Source organism: Typopeltis vanoorti, chromosome 12 (assembly GCF_054136105.1).
Source record: "Typopeltis vanoorti isolate ZY-2024b chromosome 12, IOZ_Tvanoo_1.0, whole genome shotgun sequence".
NCBI lineage: Eukaryota > Metazoa > Arthropoda > Arachnida > Uropygi > Thelyphonidae > Typopeltis > Typopeltis vanoorti.
In genome coordinates, this window is record NC_143560.1 from 28,348,676 (window position 1) to 28,372,010 (window position 23,335).

Genomic DNA, 23,335 nt, shown 5'->3' on the forward strand with positions numbered 1-23,335 from the left:
ACCTATCACTTTCCAAGAAGTCCCACTTAACACCAACATACTGGCAGTTGCCATCTACTTCTCAGCCATCTTATTCTCTGATTCAAATATATCATATGATGATCTTGAGGATATCATTTATTTATCATCTCTATTATCTTTATCATCATCATCAAATTCCTACCATGTACCCTCAAGGGGTGTACAGGATATGATAGTACTACATGAAAAAAATTACATCGTTACTAACTTCCTACCTACAATTTTCCTCCAAATCAGTCTGTTACTTGTCAAGACTCCAACATTATCAGATCTTATATTTCTATCGTCTAAGGCACTTTGTACCATATCAATCCACCTATATCTTGGTCTTCCTCTGGGTTGTTTTGCTGCCAACCTGGCAGAGAACACTTGTTTTGCTAATCTTTCCTCGCCCATTCTGCTCAAGTGACCATACTACCTGAGATTAGCTCTGCTAATGCATTCCTGGATGTTGACAATGTCAAGTTCTTTCCTAATATCCTCATTTTAAATATGATATTGCCATTGATGCCATCTGTTCACACCTATAATCTTTCTCAGGACTCTCATATCTGTGGTCTCTAGTCTTTGGTCAAGTGTTTTACTTCTGACCCAGCTCTCAGATCCATAGGTTAAAACTGGTTTGAACACTGTCTTGTATACGGCTAATTTAGTGTTCCGACTAATTTCTCTCTTATTCCATATAAATTTATTCAATTGACTTCCTACCATACCAGCTTTGTTGATTCTGTTGTTTATTTCTATATTTAATTTACCATCTTCACTAAAAATCGTGCCTAAGTAGCTGAAATCTTTTATTTGTTGCAGAGGTTCTCTGTTCACAACACAGTTGACATTTTCAATGATTCTGCCTATTTTCATTGTCTTTGTCTTTTTATTGCTAACCTTCATATCATATCTATTACAACAGCTAAATAGTCAGAGAATCTTGCAGACTTGTAGCGGATTTATTTAGAAGTATAACATCATCCGCATAAAGCAAACAGCTGACATTAACATCTCCAATTCTGATATCATGTTTAATACCACTTTCCTTCATAATGTGATCCATATAGATAATGAATAACAGATGGGATAATGGACATCCTTGTCTCACACCAGATTTAACATTAAACTATCTTCCTGTACTTCCTTCAGTTCTAACTGCTGACGACTTAAAACTCAAATACAGACTAAGTATTGCTTGATATAATGCCCCATTGACACCATATAACTGTAGCGTATTGAATAGCTTCTCTCTTGGCACCTTGTCATATGCCTTTTCCAAATCAACAAAACTTAAATACAGATCTCTGTTATATTCTCATACTTTCTCGACTATTTGTCGTAAAGTGAAGATCTGATCCTGACAGCCTAACCGTGAATATTTGGTCGAATATCATCTACTCCTGCTGCCTTTCCACATTTCAAGCCTTTGATGGCTTTTTCTACTTCAAGTATGGATATGTATTCCTGACTGCATGCCTGGTCAGTGTTTTTTACCACTGTGCTGTCATCACTGCTTGTTTCATTTAGTAATTATTCAAAGTAATTACTCCATACTTCAAGGATATCTTTTTTCTCCTGTTTTCATGTCACTTTATCGTCTCTAACTCCATTTGCAGCACTCTTTCCTCCATTCCTAAGCTTCTTCATCAACCTCGAGAATATTTTGCCACCTTCTTGATATTTATTTTCTATATTCTTGCCAAAGTCCTCCCATGACTTTTGTTTAGCTAGTTTTACATATTGTTTAGCATTCTTGCATTTGTCTCTGTATTCTCTAAGAGCACAAGCTGACTTATTTGACAGGAACTTTTGATATGCTTTCTTCTTTTCCTTCACTGCCTCTTTAACTTCCTGTGTCCACCAGGGAGTTCTGATTTTTTTATCCTTGCAGACAACCTCACCACATGCCTCTCTGGCAGAATCAATCAATGTTTTCTTCAGAGTTTGCCACTGAATCTCCAAGGTTTGATTCCTGTTCTCAAACTCTTTCATTTTTTCTTCAATAATCTTTGTGTATTTTAGTCTACAGTAGTTCACATCTGAGAGCTGTTCAACTTTTATTCGCTTTAAAACTTGTTATTCTTTTCAATATGAAATTCAATTTTATCCTGCTCAAGACTAAATAGTGATTACTTCCAATTTCAAATCCTCTGTACATTCTGGTGTCCTGCACCAGGGAGAAAACAACACTATCAACAATAACATAGTCGATGAGACTTTTCTTATTCCTTGCCTCTTCTCTCCATGTGAATTTGTGCACGTTTTTATGTTGGAACATGGTGTTAGTAATAACCAGTCCATGTCCTGAGCAGAAATCTTTATTATCTTTATGGAAAATCTAAATAGCCAGAACACATTTATGCCCAACAACAATCTCTTTTCTTCCCTAAGTAACATCTTTTTCCACATTTTTATGCAAATGTTCCTTTCTATTGATTTATTTGTCTGTTCTGCATTTCTCTTCCTATTGTTAAGTAGGAAATTGAAACTGTATGAAATCAGTTTTTTTTATGTGGCACCCATGTACTCCATTATGGATTTGATGGTAAACGGATGAAACTGATTGGAATATGTTGTCATCCTTCGCAGAATTCAAGTCTGTAATGGTCAGCTTCTCTCCTGTCTCAGAATCTACAAATCACATTACAATGTTTAGTACAAGCAGCCACAACTGTAGTACCAACATGGATCAGTTTCCATGGTGGAATTCAAAATGCACTGCAGCCAGGAAATCTGAAATGTAAGCAACTATTCTACAACAGAATTTCTGTTAGATGATTTTCCAGATTCTTGGCAAATAACATTATCATTGCCTTTCCAAAGCCAGATAAAGATCCAAAATCTTTGCATTTTTCAAATAGCTCTGACAAGCTACATTCACAAGATCCAGGAAAGAATAGTTAATTAGGAAATTGCAGTTGCAACAGAAACAAAGATTTGGGGATTGATATTTGATTAAAAATAAACAAGTGTACTTTTTTTTCTTTTTTTAAACACCACATACAAGTAACCATTACAGTAGGCACCACTGCAGACCCACCACTCAACTTATAGGCATGCCTCTTGTATGCTAGCTGAGGAATAAGTGTTGAAGTGCATTGATGAACATCCTTTGCATTCTGCTTCAACCTCTTGGGTTGTATGTTTATTGTGCACTTATCCAGTCAAAACCAGATTGTGTCATAGGTCTGCTTCTGCTCGAAACAGTACTCTCTGAATCTTGAATTCTGTCAATTGGGCCATCTGAACTGCAACAACTGGTGCATTCCAACCTCACCTGTTGAAGTGAATGAATAAACTCCCTTGCTTTAATGCTAGCAGCAGCCATTTGTACATACATGTAATGAAAGCAAAATCTTTTACCCATGTTGACAAGTATTTTATGTCTGTATTGGAAAAACTTGTAGATTATGGAGCAGACTGCCATTATGGTCCTCATGTACATGCTCAAGAATTACTTGACATTACAGTAGGCACCACTGCAGACCTACCACTCAACTTATAGGCATGTCAACTTAGCATGTTATATTATATTCTGCCTTGCATCTCAAATGTGCCATCTAGTGAAATGAAACATTCTACCCATTTCTTTATTTACTAGTAGCTCTTTACCACTCAAACATCTATGTGAATGAAATATATCAGCCATCGTGCACTTCACATCCATGCTATGTCAATGAAATACTAGTGGTATTGCACTTTTAAGCACTTTTTACATCCATATTTTGGTTGATGTAAATATATGTCATGATCAGTTGTGTGGTTAAAGTATACCAATCAGATTTCTAGTTGATCTGCCGGTGTCTTTCCAGACTAATATCTAATCAGTTTTCACTGGAATTTAGCAATTTACTGCTGAGCTGCCTACTGTGGAGCTTGCATTAAATCATAATTAAAACATTATCAAAAATGTGCAGCATTTTTGCTGATATGTTTTCTTCATACAGTAAGAATTCTGCTATATCCCTACATCCAGTTCTCTTGTATCTAGCATCCGTTACATTCACTTAAGGAGCCTTCTTGATGTTTGCCTTTGTTTAATCCCATGCCACAATGAGAACAAGAGAAACATGCAAATGCTGCAACTAGGTCAGCTTGTTTCCTCCAAGACTCTTCTCTGCCTGGCTCTAATACAGGAAGATCATTAAACAAAAACTATTATCACAATAGCAGACCTCATGAATTAGAGAGAATAATAACTACCTATACCAGATAACTTGAACACACACACACACCTGCTGAGGGGTGATATGAGTATATGTATTATTGTGTTTTAACCATTTAACATATTTCAGTAGACTACCTTCATTTCTTTAATCAGCACATTCATTTTGTTCTGCTTTTGGCAATCTGCCTGAATCTGTGAACAGGTTTTATCTTATTTGTCAACTTGTATATTCAAATTTCTTTATAAAATTAACATTTATAATAATTCTGTTTAGAAATATTTTAAGCCAGTATTGTACAAATTATATACTTTTACATACCTTAAGAAATATTATACAGAGAGAAAAGTTTTCATTTTATTATACATTAGTACTTTGTATTTTAAATTGTGGACTTGACTGATTATACCCTTAGATGTTCATGCACCATGACAAACTAAACCCATTCAAATTTTCAATTCCTCCCTCCCTCCCTCAGATACATTTCTATGTTGTCATACAGTTCCTTTCTCCAACAAAATCCTTCTGACATCTACAAACTCTTGTCCTCTTCCTACACTTTCTGGCCACCATACTGTTCACATTCAGTGCTTGCATCCTTACACCTGGACTCCTCTCTCTCTACTCCAAACAATACAAATACCATGCCACATCATTTTATATTACTGTGCAATTGTACCAACCAGTACAACTATTTCCTGTGCACGTTCATTCCTCTCTTTAACTTTATATACACACTGTAGTACTCCCCTCAACATACATCATTGTTCATCTCACATGTGAATCACTAACATCACAGTATTGTTCCTCACCACATCACTTTTCTTTCTGAAATCCAATCCCCTATCTAGCCATCTCCACCTCACACATTCCTCACATCCTTATTTCTCTTTGTTTATCTTCTGATTTTCATTTACTTTTCATTAGTTCTTTTGCCTGTTGAGATTTTAAATTGTTTCCATAGTTATATAATTGTCAGCAGCTTGTTATGTGACAGTTTTTTTCTTCTTCTTCTTCTTTCCCCTAGTGATGCTTGTTTGCAATTCTGCTAAATAATAGTAGCTTAGTCATCAGATCTCCAGTATGTTGTATCCCCTGAAGGACTGCTGTGATAGTATTTCATGGTTAATTTTTCAGCATTATGAACTTCCTATTGAGTTTTCTTCTAAATCTGTTATTTGTCATCTCTAGTACAGTCAAATGTCACAAAATTTGGTCTTCTAAGAGGCACTACTAATTGCATTAATCCACCCAGATCTTGAGCCCCTCACATAATTTTCCTGCCATCAAGCACCTGTTTTCTTATCCTCTCTTCCTGTTGCATTCTACTTAAGTGACCATACAACCTTAGATTAGCATATTCTTGAATGCCAGCATCACTTTCTTCTTTGTCTTCGTATTAAAAATGTTTTAATTTTTAATGATTTTGCCATTGATTACGCTCTTTTTTTTTTTCAGAACTCTTGTGTCTCTGATCTGTAATCTTAGATCAACAATTTTATTACTAAAACTCATACTCAATAAGTTGAAAAGTAGTTTTAATATTATCTTGTGTACTGCCTCCTTCCAAACCAGTTTTCATTATCTGTTTCTAGATTTGTTTGCCGTCTTCATTAAAAATTGCACTTAAATAACAAACATATTGCTTGTTCCATAGGTTCTCCACTGAGAATACAGTTGCTGTTTTCTGTGATTTTGCTTATTTTCATACCAAAGCAGTTACACTTTATTCAGTTTAAGGAGTCTGAAGACTTCTTTAGGACATAATAAACCAAGTATAATAACTGATTTTGATGTGAAGTTTAATGTCACTTCATAATGTGTGAATCATATAAATGATGAATAACAGCATGTAACTGTATTTACACCTGATTTTACATCAAACCATCTTTTTAGATCCATGTCTGAGTTCTGAATTACAGCTTTAGTTTTGGATGTATGGCTTATTTACTCCATATAATTCTAGCATTTGAACAGCTGTTTTTTCTGTGCACACCAATATCACATGCTTTTTTGAGATCAACAAAACATAAATACAAATCCTTATTATATTTCCATGATTTCTTGACTGTTTGTCTTAACATAAAAATCAAATCCTGACAACCTCTATTTAACTTGAATCTAGCTTGTTTTTTCTCAGATTTTTCTTTGCCTCTTCTCAAGTGTGCTTGCATAAATCTTGCTTGAAATTATTTAGTAGGAAAATACCTCCAGTTCTCACATGCAGTTTTCATCTCCTTTTTTTTATAGATGGATATTAGGGTAGTGCTATTCTAATCATCCTCATCCAAAATTAAAACTTCTGACAAGGTCTCTTGAATTATGTAGCATAGCTTCTGTAAAATCTTTTGTACTTCCATATTGGATCATTTTGGATTTAATGGCATCCACTCCAGCAAGCCTTTCACATTTCTGCAATTTGGTGTAATTTTGTACTTGAAGTATTGTTATGACCGATTCTTCAAATATTTTCTACCACTGTTCTGTCACTATTTGTTCATAGTTCACCTCTGCGAGCTGCTTGAATTTTTTTAATACTTTTTTGTGTGATACTCATTATTATTGTATACTGGAAACTAAATGTTGATCATTTTCTATTTCAAGTGCCTTGTATACTCTTGTATCTTGAAGCAGTTTCAAGTTATGAACATGTGTTAATAACATAGTCAAAAAACTTCTTAATTGTTGTGTTATCTCCATGTGAATTCATGCATATCGTTGTGTTGGGATATGGTATTAGAATGACTAATCCATGTCATACAGAAATCCAACAGATACTTAACGTTATTATTAGCATTTCTCTTTTCTCCAAATTTTTCCAAAACATATATATCTGGCTGGTATTTAGTCTTGGTGTTTTGAGTTAAACCACCATTTTTTTTTTTTTCCCTCCCTGGGTAGTATTGTTATCTAAGAAATGTATGTTTGAGCAGATGTTTTAAGGAATTAGTCAAATCACATTCATTATTTGAATAGCAGGAACTTTTTATCTCTCCTTTAAAAAATAAAGTGCAATAGTCATGGCAAAACTTCTTGCTACAGTGTTTTTTAATAATTATTCATAACCAAGCAATAAATTTAAGAAATGCAGAACAAATGGCAAATTATAATTATTAGCGTATTGCATGTCATGACTCTTTGCCATCTTTACTACAAAAGTAAATTAAAGATATCAAGAAATTATGTTCTTGGCTTAATCCTTTATCCAAGTGTAAGTAAATAAGAATTTGCATGTTGAAGTAACATCACACCTGGGTTACTTGTATATAGAGGCTAATGACTTCACATTAATTGCCTTAGCATCCCATAATGCAATGCACATATCCTTAAGGACTGTATAATGCATTATGGGAAGGGTCACTACCCAGACCAGTTTAGAACTTTATTAAGGTCTCATCAGTGGGAGCCGCACCCATTGAAGTAATGCAGAAGTCATATACTTCTGTATTACTTGGTATCATCTCCTTCTGATGACCTCAATAAAGGCCAAAAGCAGTCTGGGTAGTGGCCCTTCCCATAATGCATAACATTATACATGTCCTTAAGGATATGTGCATTGCATTATGAGATACTAATACAATTAATGCAAAGTCGTTAGCCTCTATATACAAGTAATCCAGTAGTGACTTCCTGCACAAATTCTTATTTGCTTACACTTGGATAAAGGATTAAACCAAGAATATAATTTCTCGGCATTTTTAATTTATAGTTGAACCAAGTGAAAAAAACTTTTAAACTATGAAAGTAAGTTATCTGATTTTTCTTAGTTTTAATTTGTAATTGGAAAAGCAATTAAATTTGTGAAGTGTGTGAATGTTTAGAAGCATACTTAAAATATAGTAAAATGTAATCTTTAAAGCACAATAAAAAGGTAACATTCTGATTATTAATATTGTATTTGTATGTTAATTTTTTTTTCCATATTTGTACTTGTATAAACAGTGGTGGAATTAATATTGCTGTACATGGAACAAATCTGAATGCTGTTCAGAATCCAAAGATGTATGTTGTTGCTGATGGACAAGAATATTCAAGTGTGAGCTACTAATTATTTGTTTTGCTGCATGATGATAGCAATCTTTTTTCTAAAGTAATATGTTGGGTAATACAGCCGACTTTCGCTGTAGCAAGTTTGTAGTGATAGCATGAATAATTTGTTGTAGCAGACAATTTGCTATAGTCAGTTTTCTCTTGAATAGTGTTGTGCTTATGATGCTTTGGTTGGGACTTATTCATTATAATTTTTGCTATAGTGAGCGTCAACTGTATTATAATTCTGAAAAAAGAAAAAGAAAACTTTTGCTCATGTATATTTTGGACATATTTAGTATCTTATTAACAATTTTCATTTCAGCCTTGTCGAGTGGATTCAGCAACTGAAATGAAATGTAAAAGCCCAGCTGTTCCAGTTGAGAAACTTACATTTCCAAATGATGATGCCACAGAGTTACATTTTGGATTCTTCATGGATAATGTTGATAAATTGAAAAATCTCAGTGGACACCCAGGTTTTCCTATGTTTCAGATGTTTCCTGATCCAGTTTATTATAAATTTCCAGAAGAGAACCACATTAAATATTATAAAAGTGACTATCTTACAATCAATGTAAGCATTTTTATATTATCAGGATGACTTAAAGAAATCTTTAATCAGAGAAGTTGTTTATTTTAATATCTGCTGTATATTGAAATCCTTTTAATTGTATACTCTAATTATACATATATTTAGTAATAGTATAATAACAATGTTTCTTATTAAAATGAGGTTCAGCTTATGTTACACCATTGTCATAGACGAAGAAAGTTGAGACAAAAGAATCTGATGTTAAATTTGAAAACCCTCAGATTGTATGTGTTTTTAGGAATGTAAAGAATAGGAATTGAACTGTAAAGGTTGGTGATTAACTACTATATGTGTCTTAAGGAATTTAGAAAAATGTGTATGCTTGTGTCATAGGGAAATTGGATTACTGATGCTCATTCAGGAATGAACAACAGCCATGGCAATATCTGTCAAAATTGCATTCAGTAGACACTGAATATTATTTGAAATGTAATGAATTAGTAAGACAGATAATTAATCTAAATGCTTCTTGCTTGCTCATACTGAATGTGAAAAAACTGTGAAGAGCATTCAGTAGTGACTGATGTATGTGTTTTTTATATAGGTTTAAAATTTGTGTTAGTTGATGAGTTCTGTTTCATTCACTTCTTGCACAATGTATGATGAAAGAAGTGAAACAGTCGCTTCTTTCACATATGAAATCATTTCACATTTTCATATGCGAAAACATATTTCCTGTCCATGTATTAAAAGAGTTAATGGCTTCAAAACCTGCAATCTATATAATGAACTAAATGGCTGTGATTTGTGTCACAAAGAATATTAAATTTACTTTTCAAGAATTAATTCTGAAAATCTGTTCCTTCCTGTGTAAAAAGTTAGTCCTCAAGGAAAATGTGCTGATTGAAAATCCTATCCATGATTCTTTTCCTTTAGTGTTATACAATGATCAGCATTCATTTCAGTAAAATTACAGAGACTACAACTGCGTTAGGAATAATTACTTCAATTTTCTGACATTTTAACCTTCATATTAAGGTCATCTGGACTTAGGGTTGCCACCTTTTGGTAAGTCCAAAGAAGGACACACTTATCAAATATGAAAGTCTTCCTCTCCTCTAAATGTATAAAATGAAAAAGCCAAAGTTGAATATGTAATTCTAACCTTATAAAAAATTAAAAGATTGAATACATTGGTACCAGTATTAGTGATTTAATAATATTTGTATTTTAAATATATAAGTTGTCACGCTTAGGTGTAATTCGGGACGCTGAAAATTTTCTTAAAATTCGGGATTTCCCACCTAATTCGGGACAGGTGGCAACCCTATCTGGACTATACACATATATATGGACTGGACTATACACATTATTGGGTTCGAGGATACATAGTGGTTGGTCAGCGAATTTAGTGCTCCTATAAAGTTGGTGATTTTTGTCTGTTTTTATTGCATTTTCCCTTAGAAAACTAGTGTTTTGTAGTATACTAGTGTAGATTTTAATGTTTTATAGCGTATTTAGTATTTTATCATATATTTTTATTAAGATATTTTAATATTTAGTATACATTTAAAATGGCGTCAAAAAAGTGCAAGAAAGGTAATGCTAAAAAAGCAGCAGGCGAGAACAAGAAGGTTAGCCCTGCCAACGAGGTTATTGTGTACATGGAGGAGGTTAAAAAATATGAATTAACCGCTAAAATAGCAAAGTTGAAGCAGATCATCAGAGAGACAATGCGGGAATTGCAAAAAGTTGAGAGACGTTTAAATGAGCATGGGGAGAAAAAGAAAAATGAACAGGAAAATAAGAAACAACAAAGCACGGAAACAGGTAAGTCAGGAAATAACAAAAATCAGGTAAGTGATGTTGTTAGTAAAAAGAAAGAAGCTATTTGGTATGGTCACTCTATAATAAAACATGCTATAGATGAGAGAGTTGTAACATCGAGTTTTCCTGGAGCAAAAATTAAAAATATAACGCAAGTAATTCAAAAACAGAAAAGTAAAGTAACCGAAATCTTAGTTGTAGTAGGTACAAATGATTTAACTGGCGATAAGTTCAGTATGAGAGAGGAGATGAAAGGGTTGCTGGAAGAGGCGAGAGTGAAGAGTGAGAAAGTCAAAATCTTAGTATTTTACTTGCTATGGTAAAAATGAATTAAAAAGAATGGCTATGATGGCAAACGATTCAATGCATAGGCTGTGTAGAGGGAATGGATGTGAGTTTTTGGATGTGTGGAGTAAGTTTGAGGGAAGATTGGATTTGTATAAGAGGGATAACCTACACCTGAATGCATTTGGTATCGGAAGTCTGGAAAAACTAATAACCGGTATGAGACCTAACACAGAGTCAGGGAAACTAAATTATAAAGGGCGGAATGGTGAATGTGAGTGTAAGAGCGACAATTGTGTATAACTGTGTTAATGATGGGAAAGAGCTTTGTCATGGAAATGTTGACAAGTCGAGAATGATTTCGGATTTGTGTTTGTCCAGTTCGGACGCATCATATGTGTGCAAAGATGTCTACATGTGTAAGCCATTAGAGAGGAGTAGAGATCTGCAAGTTGTCCAACTGTGTCAGGCAGACTGCAAACAAGAGTATACAAAAAAACATACAGGTAGATTATTATGTCTGTACACGAATGCTAGGAGTATCAGAAACAAAGGGGTAGAGTTTGTTGCCTTAGTCAATACGTTGCAACCTCAGATTGTAGGAATTAGTGAGACTTGGCTATCAGAATCAGACCTACTAACTGGTATCGAGTGTCATGGGTACAGTATTTTTAGGAAGGATAGAGTGGATAGGAGAGGGGGGAGCATCCTGCTAATGATATTGGATAACTGAAATCCAGTTAGAGTTGAGACCTATGAATGTAGTAATACTACTAACAATATTTCATGTGGCAGTGAGTTTGAAGCCATCTGGTGTGAAGTTGAATCTAACAAGACAAATTACGTTGTGGTGTGTTGTTACAGACCTGGTGGATCAGTTGCTGGTGAAGAAATGAATCGCCAAAGAAATCGGTTGCTGATGAAGAAATGTTGTTGTTGTTGTCTTGTCCTTTGAAGAGTCTTAGATGTTTCCGTGTGCTCTTTGTACTGCTTTGGCTATGTCTGTGATTTTGTTTGTATAGAGCTGTTGTTCAGGATTAGGATCTATTTCTTGCAAGGCTGCTGTAATTGCTGGACAGGTAAAGATGTGAGTGGGTGTCAGTTCAGTATTGGGGCAGTTGTTGCAGTTTCTATATGTTCTCGTATCATCTGTATTGATCTTCATTCCTCTATAATGTCCTGTTCGTAGTCTTGCTATCGTGGTGGAGGTCCTTCTGTCAGCATTGATCTCGGGAATTTGATGTTGTATCACTGATTTCAATGGAATTAGTTTAGCTTTTGCTAGTGCATTGGCATCAGCAAGAGTTATCATATGAGTTTCTTGGTTGAGTTCTCTGGCCTCTTTTGATGAAGAAATGAATCACCAAATAGAAAAGATGAGCGCGAAAAGAGTAATCATAATGAGAGACTTGAATTATCCAAATATTGATTGGTAGCAGTAGAATCTCATGAGAAGAATGAAAATGCTTTTATTGAGCTGTTCCTGGACAACTTCCTCAAGCAGCATGTGACAGAAGGAACTCGAGGTCAAAGAGTGTTAGATTTAATTATAGTGTCAGAGGGCGTTTCAGTTAAAGATGTAACTATTCTGCCTCCAGATGGCAACAGTGATCATGCGGTACTCACTTGGGAAGTGATTAAGTTTATGGATGTTCCATTCAGAAAAGGTTATGTGCTGAACTATGACACACGAAATTATGACGAACTGAGGAGTATACTGACTTTTGTGGAATGGGATCAGTTGCTGGATGGAAAGAATATCGACAGTGCATGGGAAGCATTTAAACATTACTTAAATGATTAGATATCAGAATGTGTCCCGAGAGTTCGAAGAATAAATAGAGTAGGAGTCAAATGGGTGTGTAATCTTATTAAGCAAGAGATTCGTAAGAAAAAGACGATGTGGAAGAATACTGTTTGCATAAGGATGACATCCATTATGAATGTTATAAGCAGCAGGCTAGAATAGTTGCAACTGTTGTATGGAAAGCAAACTCTGATTATGAAAAGAAACTGGCTCTGTGTGCTAAAGACAACCCACAAGAATTCTATCGTTATGCTGCAAGTAAAAGAAAGAATGAATATGAAAGACTAACTCTTCTAAATCCAGATGGTGTGAGGGTTGCAGATGCAGAAGAGGTTGTTCAGTTAATGAGTGTCCATTTAAAAGCTATCAACCTGATGAACACAACATTGAGCTCACTGTTACCTCTTTACTAGATGAAGAAACACAGGTGTGTGAGGCGAGGTATTAGAGCTGTTGCACAAACTGAATAAGAATTCAGCAATAGGGCTGATGGAATATCAGCATGTGTGCTAAAAGAGTGTTCTGCTGAACTGGCCATTCCTTTGACTAGGATATTTAATGAGTCTCAGAACAGGGAAGATTCTGCAGGAATGGAAGGAATGTATGGTAATTCCATTGCACAAGGATGGTGCAAAGACCAATGTATTCAACTATCAACGAATTAGTATCTCAGGAGTGGTGGTGGTGAAGATTTTGAAAAAATCGGTTAGGACCTGCATTTAGAAATGGGTTGACAGTGAATCTACTTTGCAATGAACAACATGGGTTTACTAAGGGAAGGTCATGTTTTAGCAACTTGCTCACATTCTATAACAATGTTACCATTGAAGTAGACAATGTGAGTGGATACATGATACTTTTGGATTTTGCTAAGGCTTTTGACAGAATACAGCATGGCAGACTGCTGCATAAATTGGAGAAAATGGGTTTAGGTTATAATATTAGCATGGATAAGAGGATGGCTGACTGACAGATATCAAAAAGTATTCAACTTTTTGATATCAAAATGTATTCAACTATCAACGAATTAGTATCTCAGGAGTGGTGGTGGTGAAGATTTTGAAAAAATCGGTTAGGACCTGCATTTAGAAATGGGTTGACAGTGAATCTACTTTGCAATGAACAACATGGGTTTACTAAGGGAAGGTCATGTTTTAGCAACTTGCTCACATTCTATAACAATGTTACCATTGAAGTAGACAATGTGAGTGGATACATGATACTTTTGGATTTTGCTAAGGCTTTTGACAGAATACAGCATGGCAGACTGCTGCATAAATTGGAGAAAATGGGTTTAGGTTATAATATTAGCATGGATAAGAGGATGGCTGACTGACAGATATCAAAAAGTGGTATATGGGGGATCTGAGTCTGCAAGGTTTATCAAGTTGACGGCTCGAGGGATAAAGAAAATCAATGAGGCTTTATTTAAAGTGTTTCCATTAAGATCCTTGGATGTCATCAAGTGTCATAGACGGAAAGCCAGTTACAAAGTCTTAGTTCAAGAATTGGCAGCCCTTCTGCCACAGGTAGGGACAGGTAATATCTCCTGTCCCTGCCTCTCCATCTTCCAGCCACCATCCTGCTGTAGAAGAAGAGGCATTGATTCTCAGACTGACATCATCTCTAGATGATCCTCCTCTTCTGGAATATAACCATCAAATTCTTAAATATCTCATCCGGACTCACCTTCTGGGAATGGATATCACAGATCAGTTAAATGACTACCTCCATGCTGAATTCTCTGAACACGTCATGCCTCGTCAACATCAGCCTATTTCTCATTCTACAATGACGTTGTCAAATAGAAAGCAGAGGAAGAGGGCCTATGCAGCTATGCAGGCCCTCTATAAAAAAGAATAGAGGGCAATGTGCCAAAACCATCCTTGACGGTGCTTCCCCTCCGCCTCTAGCAGACTTACATGATGATTTTGTTAAATTCTGGAGTACAGTCTTTTCTGCTCCACCTCCACACTTCCCTGATTATGATGACCAAACTACGATATTGAGGTCCATTCCTGCCTTTCAAATATACCAGCCTGTCTCCATTAAAGCAGCTCTTCCATCCAATTTCTCTGCCTCCGGATCTAATGGCTTTCCTGCATGTAGTCTTCGGAAGGTGCCATTGAAGATTTTTCAAGACTTAGTGGACATTCTCCTTTCCAGTAAAGCAATACCACCATACCTACGTGCTTCAAGAACTATCTTCATTCCAAAGAAAGAAACTTCAAGCTGTGCATCATACTTTAGACCTATTACCATCTCCCCTGTGATACTTAGACTCTATCATAAAATCTTAGTTAAACAACTTCAGCAATATATACAGCATGATTATAGACAGAGAGCTTTCGTCCCTTTGGACGGCACCTTAAGCCTCTATATGTGGTGTCGCTGGACCTCCAAAAGGCCTTTGATAGCATCTCCCTTCCTGCTCTCCTTCGAGCACTGTCTATTGCTGGATGTCCAGAACCCTTTCTTTCCCATGTTATGGAGCTATACTTGGGTAGCTCCATCACTATCATTACAGGGTCCCGTGCAACTTCTATTCCCACAGTGTGGAGTGTTCACCAGAGTGATCATCTATCTCCCCTTTTCTTTAACTGCATCATTAATCAGTTTCTTCCCTCTCTTCCTAGCTATATAGGCTACTCTCTAGGCGCTTCTTCCTTTAATGCTGTGGCATTTGCAGACGATCTTATTTTCGTAGCCTCTACTAAGATAGGCTTGCAGGAACTCCTTGACCAGGCAGTTGACTACTTCTCTATTCGAGGCCTTTCTATTAATGTAGAGAAGTCCTGCTCTTTAGCTCTTGTCCCTTCTGGTAGTGACAAGAAGCTTAAGGTCGAGCCTATAGAGTTTTCCCTGCACAGGAAGCAGTTGCATGCTTTGATCATCCTAGAAGAATGGAGATACCTCAGTATCATGTTCACCCCCAAAGGGAAGGTCTTCTGTCCCTTCTATCCTAGAAGCTGGGATCGCTTCTTTGAGGAAAGCTCCTCTTAAGCTCCAGCAAAGACTGTTTCTCCTTTCCCACTATCTCCTACCTCTCTTTTACCACAAGTTGGTGCTTGGTAGGACATATATCTCGGTATTGTCCCAAATGGACACGGCTATCCGTTCAGCCATGAGATCATGGCTCCGACTGCTGCCTGACACCCCTACTGCATATTTCCATGTAAGGATGAAGGATGGTGGGTTTGGGGTTCCATCACTTAGATGACTGATCCCACGGCCGTGGCTGTCAAGAATCGCAAAGTTAGAACTACCTTCTTCTCCTATCTGCAGAGAGGCTTTCTATAGCCTATTAATACAAGAAGACTTTAGGTGGGCTAAAGGCTGGTCCCATTATCAGGATACCTTAATTGAGTCAGCACCTGCAGAACACAAGAGATGGGCATCTCTGTTGCACTGTTCTGTAGATGGTGCTCCTTTAAAAGAGCAGGGCTATCATCTACAGAACAGTGATTGGGTAAGGGATGGCACCAGACTCCTCCCTGGGTTTGAGTATATTGACCTTATCAGGATGAGGATCAATGCCCTGCCTACCCGAGCCCACACAGCTCGATGGGGTAGTGACGACTCAAACTGTAGGGCTGGCTGCCACTACAGTGAGACATTGTCTCATATAGCCCAGTGTTGCTTCCACACCCATGGAGTCTGCGTACGGAGGCATGATGCTGTGGCCTCCATTCTGAACAACCTCTTTAAGAACAAAAGTTGGGAGACTGTGGCGGAACCACATTATAGGACCTTTGCAGGTTTGCGTAAGCTAGACTTAGTGATTAAAAGAGATGGTGGCATTTGGGTAGTTGATGCCCAGGTGGTGGGAACAGGGTGCCCACTAGCCTATAGCCATAATAATAAAGTGAACTACTATAAAAATAACCAAGATCTAGTCAGTAAGATACGGAAGGAGTATGGAGCAACTCTGAGGTTTACCAGTGCCACCATCTCTTTACATGGCGTATTGGACGCAGATAGTTATAAGAACTTAAAACAGCTTGGACTTACGCAGAAGGATATAAAAGTTCTTTCCTTGAGGACCCTACAGGGCACACTGGTGGCATGCCGTTGCCACCAGAGAATGACTACAATGATAACTAGAACAGGCATAGGGTAAAGCTTGTAAAGGCTTAGGCCTATATCAAGTCTGGACGAGATGTAAGGATAGTACTGCCCATAACCAGTACAAAGATTAATAAAAAATAAATAAAATAAAATAACAAGTGGTGTACCACAAGGATTATTGCTTGGTCCACTGTTATTCAATCTGTACATTAATAATATTGGGAAGGATTTGACAAGCGACATACAATTATTTGCTGATGATGCAAAGATAGGTAAGGTAATTAGGAATGCTGCTGATACACAGTCTTTGCAGAATGATTGAATAGGCTGGAATTGTGGGCATGGAAAAATGGGTGTCAGTTCAATCAGTAAATGTAAAGTCATTCACTTGAGGCATGATTAGATATCCAGTGTCGTATCGTATTGGTGGGATTAAGCTAGAAGAAACTGATGAGGCTAGGGATCTTGGAGTGTTAATAGATAGGAAGTTGAAGTTTAGGGGCCATGTGACAAAGATTGCAAAAACAACTCAAAAGATAATTGCAATGTTGAAACGAATGTTCACATGTAAAGATAAGGATGTTATTTTCCCCTCTTTACAAGGCCTTGATAAGACCGCACTTGGACTATTGTGCACAGGTCTGGTTTCCGTTGTGATTCTGATATATTGGAGAGAGTACAAAGGAGAGTGTTAGAAATGATATCAGGATTGTGGAATACTGATTATGAAGACAGATTGAGAATTTGTAGACTGCAGACACTAGCAAACAGGAGAAAGAGGGGTGATATGATTGAGACTTACAAACTTCTGAAAGGGTCATACAGGATTTCAATTTATGAAGGGTGGGGAAAGGACAAGAGGGCATCCTTGGAAGCTGAGAATGAAAGCTGCCAAGAAGGGTGTGAGGGCTAGATTTTTCTCTCATAGGGTGATGTGTGATTGGAATGGATTGCCATTGGATGTTGTGAGTGCAAGCAGTGTGAATGAATTCAAGAATAGGTATGATAGCTGATGTGTGTAGTATGTGGCCTCCCTCGATGAGTCTGACTCCCTAGAGATAATAATATACAAAGACAATCTATGTTACATTTCAAACAGTATATGCCAAAGTGACAATGATTTGATCAACCATTATTCTGCTGGCCTGGCCTGACCTCTATAGAAAAAAAAAAGTCATCCTATTTATAACATCGGAGAAAAAATTCATATATATAAATAGTTTTGATACAGCAAAAGTGGTGGCCTAATCCATAATTTAACATTGGTGTTGTTATATTAGAGTTAAGCTCCTAAATTACTTAGTCCTAATTATAATTAACTCTTGAATTACTCTTAATTATAATTAGGACTAAGTAATCTAGGATATTAACTCTGATATAACAACACTCATGTTAAATTATAGATTAGGCCACCACTTTTGCTGTATTAAAACTATATGAATTTTTTCCACTAGAGGTCAGACCAGTAGAATAATGGTTGATCAAATTATTGTTACTTTAGCATACTGTTTGAAATGTAATATAGATTGTCTTATAAATATATATGTGTGTGTTTGTGTGTGTACTCCAAATGATGACCTTAATATGAAGGTCGAAACGGGAAATTAAAATAATTATTCCTAACACAGATATAATTTTACCAAAATGAATCCTATCCATGATTGCTGCTGCTGACAGCCAAAATGGGTTACCTTCCTAATTAGTGGCTTCCTGTCATGAGTCATCTTCTTGATGGTGGGTTTTAATTATATTTGGGGACACAAAACTAATTAATAGATAGCAAACATAAGTGGATACTGCATCTGTAAAAATTATTCCTTGGAGGTAATAAAAAAAATATAAATAAAGGAAATACAAAGTTTATTTGGATAACTTTGTAAATAGTGTGTGTGTGTGTGTGTGTGTGTGTGTGTGTGTGTGTGTGTGTGTGTGTGTGTGTGTGTGTGTGTGTGTGTGTGTGAGAGAGAGAGAGAGAGCAGAAAATTTATCTGCAAAGAGAAACTTAGTGCCTAGATTATAAACTAGCACATTTTTGTAATGTCTAGAATGCTGCATATATCTCATTTGTTTACGATGGTATTAATTCTCAAAAAAAAAAAAAAAAAAATACTTGAATCTATTTTTTTTCTTTAAGTCTGTTAGGTAGATTTTGGTATATTCAAACCAGCATCCTCAGAACAAGTAGAAATTGTTCATATTGTGGATGGGGAGGATAAACAAAAATGAAAGTCCTAGCAATCAACCTCTGGGACTAGAGATAGAAATGGCTTTGGTCTCCTAGTTTTGGGCTAAATTATGTAGCCATATCATTGCATAGACTTCTGTGGAGATAGGACATACTAGGAATGTTTTCCAGTATTTTTCCACAAAAAAAAATCACATATGAGAATAACACACTATTTTTTATTTTTTCTACTAGTTTTGTGAAACTTCTTTTGTTCTGCTTCACCAGGATAATTACGTCAATAAACTAGAAAACAAGCAATAACAGTTAACAATCCTAGTGGACATATTTGAACGTGATTAAACAATGGAAAACATACATTTGCTATTATGCCGTCTACTGGTTTGGATTGCTGGATACTACTGGTAGATACGAATGTGTTATGATGAATTAATGAAGACCAAACTTGATGCAAAATCATCCCTTGTTTTCACTTCAGAGGTGAAATCATTTCAGCTAATTCTTTGAACACTTTAGAGAAGAAAAAAACAGTAATCTATGTGGAGTATTTTTGTTTGTTGTCGTGCTACTTGATGTTTTGTTTCAGTCATATGTGTGCCAGCCCTGATTTGTGTCTTGTTTGAGGTATCCAAACAGGATGCGCTCAACTTCTCAGTCTATGGCATGCCAACAAACACAGGGTGTTACTTACATATCATCTCTACCCAATGGAAAAAATAAGGCATCCATTCCTTATACAATAGAACCTACAGAATTTTCACCAACATAGATAAAAAGAACCTAGAGCTACGATACCTCAGTTCAGTCCTATCAGAAAAATGGCTATTACAGAACATTGATATATAAAATAAAATAAAAAATTCTGCTTCAACCACCAAAATAATCAGATGAACAAGAAACCATGACCCTAGAGGAGCAGTGATTATTCCATATATACAATCAGTCAAAGATAAAGTAGCAAGTTTGCATCACCAACAAAACTTAAAGTTGCATTCTACCCAATCAGCAAGATCTCTAATCACCTGAAACCTCCTAAACCTCTACCACTTAAACAACCAGGCATCTACAAGATCAGTTGTAGTTTACACTACATAGGGCAGACAGGCAGATCTGGAGAGGTACACTGATAAGAACATTTCAGAGACGTTGAGGATAAAAGAAGACACAAAGATTTCGGAGGCTATGTTAGAATCAAGAGATCTTGTATAGTGGAGTAAAAACCATTTTTACATCATGATATTGTAGAAACTGAAAGATTTTGTTCTTGGCATTGTGGATGTAAGAAAGGATAATCTCACCTTTGAAATCTTATTTGTTGATGTCTTGGGTGGGGTTTGTTATAATGGATATGGGCACAAGATGATCAACTAGATTTTATTGATCATCTTGTGCCCATATCCATTAAAGAAAAGAGTATAAGTGAGGTCATTAAGTATATCTCACTCATGGGGCAATGAAGTTATTTATTTCTTTGTTCTTTTGCTAGTGATGTTATAGGTTCTGTCTCTTTTTGGCTGCAGTATGTTGACAGTATTTTTATCATTTGGCCAGGTTCAAAGAGCTGGAGGATTTCAAGATCTATCTTGACAGCCTCTAGAACATGAAAATTGCATGACATGACCTTTCCTTGATACTCTTGTAGAAGTTTTGAGAATGAAAGAACACCATCTGGTACCTAAGCAGAAAACAAATGCCTTACATCGAACATAACTGTTCAGTTAGAAAATTTTAGGAAGACTAAAATGTTGGCACTACTCAGTGCAGTAAGAATCTAGGTATCATCCTGCACCAAGTTTGTTCTGCTCATTGTACAGAAAACCCACAACACTAGTATGTTCTTCCACCATACCACATACAGATGATAGAATTAATCACAACACTAAAGAATAGAACCTATGACATCTCAAGCAACATACAACAAAGGAATAAGGAACTTAGTTATCCCCATGAGTGAGATAGATAATTTCACTACCTCACTCATCCTTCTTCCCCTTAATCAATATGAGTGCAAGATGATCAAGATTTCAAATGTGGTTATTCTTTTTTATGTGCATATGGTTACAGATAGTTTCTCATGTAAAATTATGTAAAAGTGGCTTTCACTCCATTGTACAGGATCTCTTGATTCTAACAGCCTCTGAAATCTCCTCATTCCTTCTCCTCAAGAAACCAGAAGTCTACAAGATTCGTTCTTTGTGTGGCATTTGCTATATTGCTCAAAGAGGACATTCTGGAGAGATCTGCATGCCAGAACATTTTAAAGATGTCGAAAAGAAAATGAAACACGAATCAGGTTTAGCTTTTCACACAACCAATGAACACCATCTGGTACTTAAGCAGAAAACAAATGCCTTACATCAAACATAACTGTTCAGTTAGAAAATTTTAGGAAGCCTCCAAAATGTTGGCACTATTCAGTGCAGTAAGAATCACGGTATCATCCTGCACCAAGTTTGGTCTTCATACATCGAAAATTTTAGATCTTAGTAGGGTGTGACATTACCCTCTAGTAGTACCTGCTTTCATATGTTCATTGCTTAATGTGGTACATTTTATTGTTTCTAGCTCATTAACTCTTTTATTGAATGGATTTTAACGGTATAGACTCTTTTGTAATATAAGTATACTCCTGACAAAATGTGCCCTTCGACACACAAAGCTAGTTGAGATTTTAGTTTAATAAAGTGTTCTGTGTTGCTTTATGTTATGTGAGTCATTATATGGAATTTCAGTGAACTCTTCACAACTTCAAAACCTGTCATTTTTTATTTTTTTCAAGTACCATGTTTTAATGTTTGTCTTATACATATTATAGTTCAGTTCTTTACAGGTTAAACACTGAAAAAGTATGCTATTACATGTTCATGATATGAATTAACTTCATCCTGTTTGGTCTGTTATTGTGCATTGCTAGTATGCATATTATTATTATTATTATGTTACACCTCCAGGGAGTCCAAAGACTCATCAAGGGAGAATGTGCCAACACCATCGAACAATTATCCCCTTCTAACTACTAACTGCACTCAACCCTGCTTAACTTTTTGCGAGCCATTAGTAGCAGAGGCTCTACCAATCGACCAACCTTTGCTGGCATGAGGATGTTCTAAAAAAATCACTCATTAACATATCTTGGCTGACATCTGTTTACATAAAAGTTAAAGCTGTATACACATATGTATTACGGTTGCAGGAATTTAATTCAGGATATATTTGCAGGGTCGTAATATAGATCGTGCTTCACAAGAATCGGATGTAATTGTTCGAATAGGAACAAGCTACTGCAATGTAACATCACTTTCCCGCTCTCAACTTACCTGTAGACCCCCAACTTCTCAGCCTCCTGCTCGTGATGTTGTTGTTCTTCCAAATCAGCTTCCAGAAGTTGTAGTAAGTAATTGCATCCTTCCATTGCAGTTTTAGTAGATATCCAGTATCATTATTAGCTAGTAATATGTGGTTTTTTGATGATTAAAACAAATTAATGCATCTATGGAACTATTTCTGTGATAATTTTCTTCTAGACTTTGAATTTCATTTCATTCCAGAATTTCATGTCATATCTATCTTCATTCTCCATATAATGCCATATTTTGTATATTGGTTAATAAGGATGTTGTAACTAACCTCCAAATGTGCATTTTCGAGATTAATTTTAAAATGTAACAAAAACAACAAAAAAAAAATATTATATAGTTACCCAAAATTCAAGTACTTGCATATTTTATTGGTATTATTTTCTCAGGCATCTCCATGGAGTTAGACTATCATTGGAGGCCCACACTAACTATTATCTACAAGGTATTTATTATACCTAAGCTTGAACTCATTCACCAGCATAGCGCTCATAACACCTCAGTCTAACCATTTAACATCCTCCAAAAAATCGTCGTGATTCCCTTGCTAACTACACTTACACACTTTTTAGAAGTGGTGATCCCTTTCTCTCTTCCTTTCCACAATGTATTGGGAGAAAAAAAAAAAAGTAAACCTTCACTGTCATTCCTGTAAAATCCTGTTTAATAACTTATGTTTCTATAATGTCTCCTCTTTTTCCTTTCAAGAGCTGAAATCAAATCCTCTCAGATATCCACGTTTCACATCTGCATGTAGAAAATGAACAAATTATCAATTTGTATGTTTGTACCTATATTTTTTTAGACTACAACTTTTGACCCAATACATATGGAAGGTAATAAAAGGTCTCATTACCCTTCTTGATTTGATTCTGCACTTCTACCTTCTCATTTGGTTGGCTTGTAATCATTATTCCCTAAATATTTAATTTTTTTAACTGTTTCTGGATTCCCAGTTTTCACACTTGTCAGTTAACTGATTCTGTCTGATATTAGTCATTATCTTGATTTTTTGTGATTAATTTTAGTCCTATCTCAAATGTTAATTTATCATCATCAAATTCCTGA

The 23,335-nt window shown here is 35.9% G+C and overlaps 1 protein-coding gene across 1 annotated transcript in view; it reads left to right on the top strand.

Annotated features, from left to right (window-relative positions):
- The window catches only part of LOC150100648 (plexin-A4-like), a 707,214-nt gene that overhangs the window by 411,305 nt on the left and 272,574 nt on the right, over positions 1–23,335 (top strand). The window contains 3 exon segments of the mRNA XM_090401991.1: positions 8,118–8,211; positions 8,530–8,781; positions 22,131–22,301. Of these exon segments, the coding sequence (XP_090258117.1) occupies positions 8,118–8,211; positions 8,530–8,781; positions 22,131–22,301 (517 nt within the window).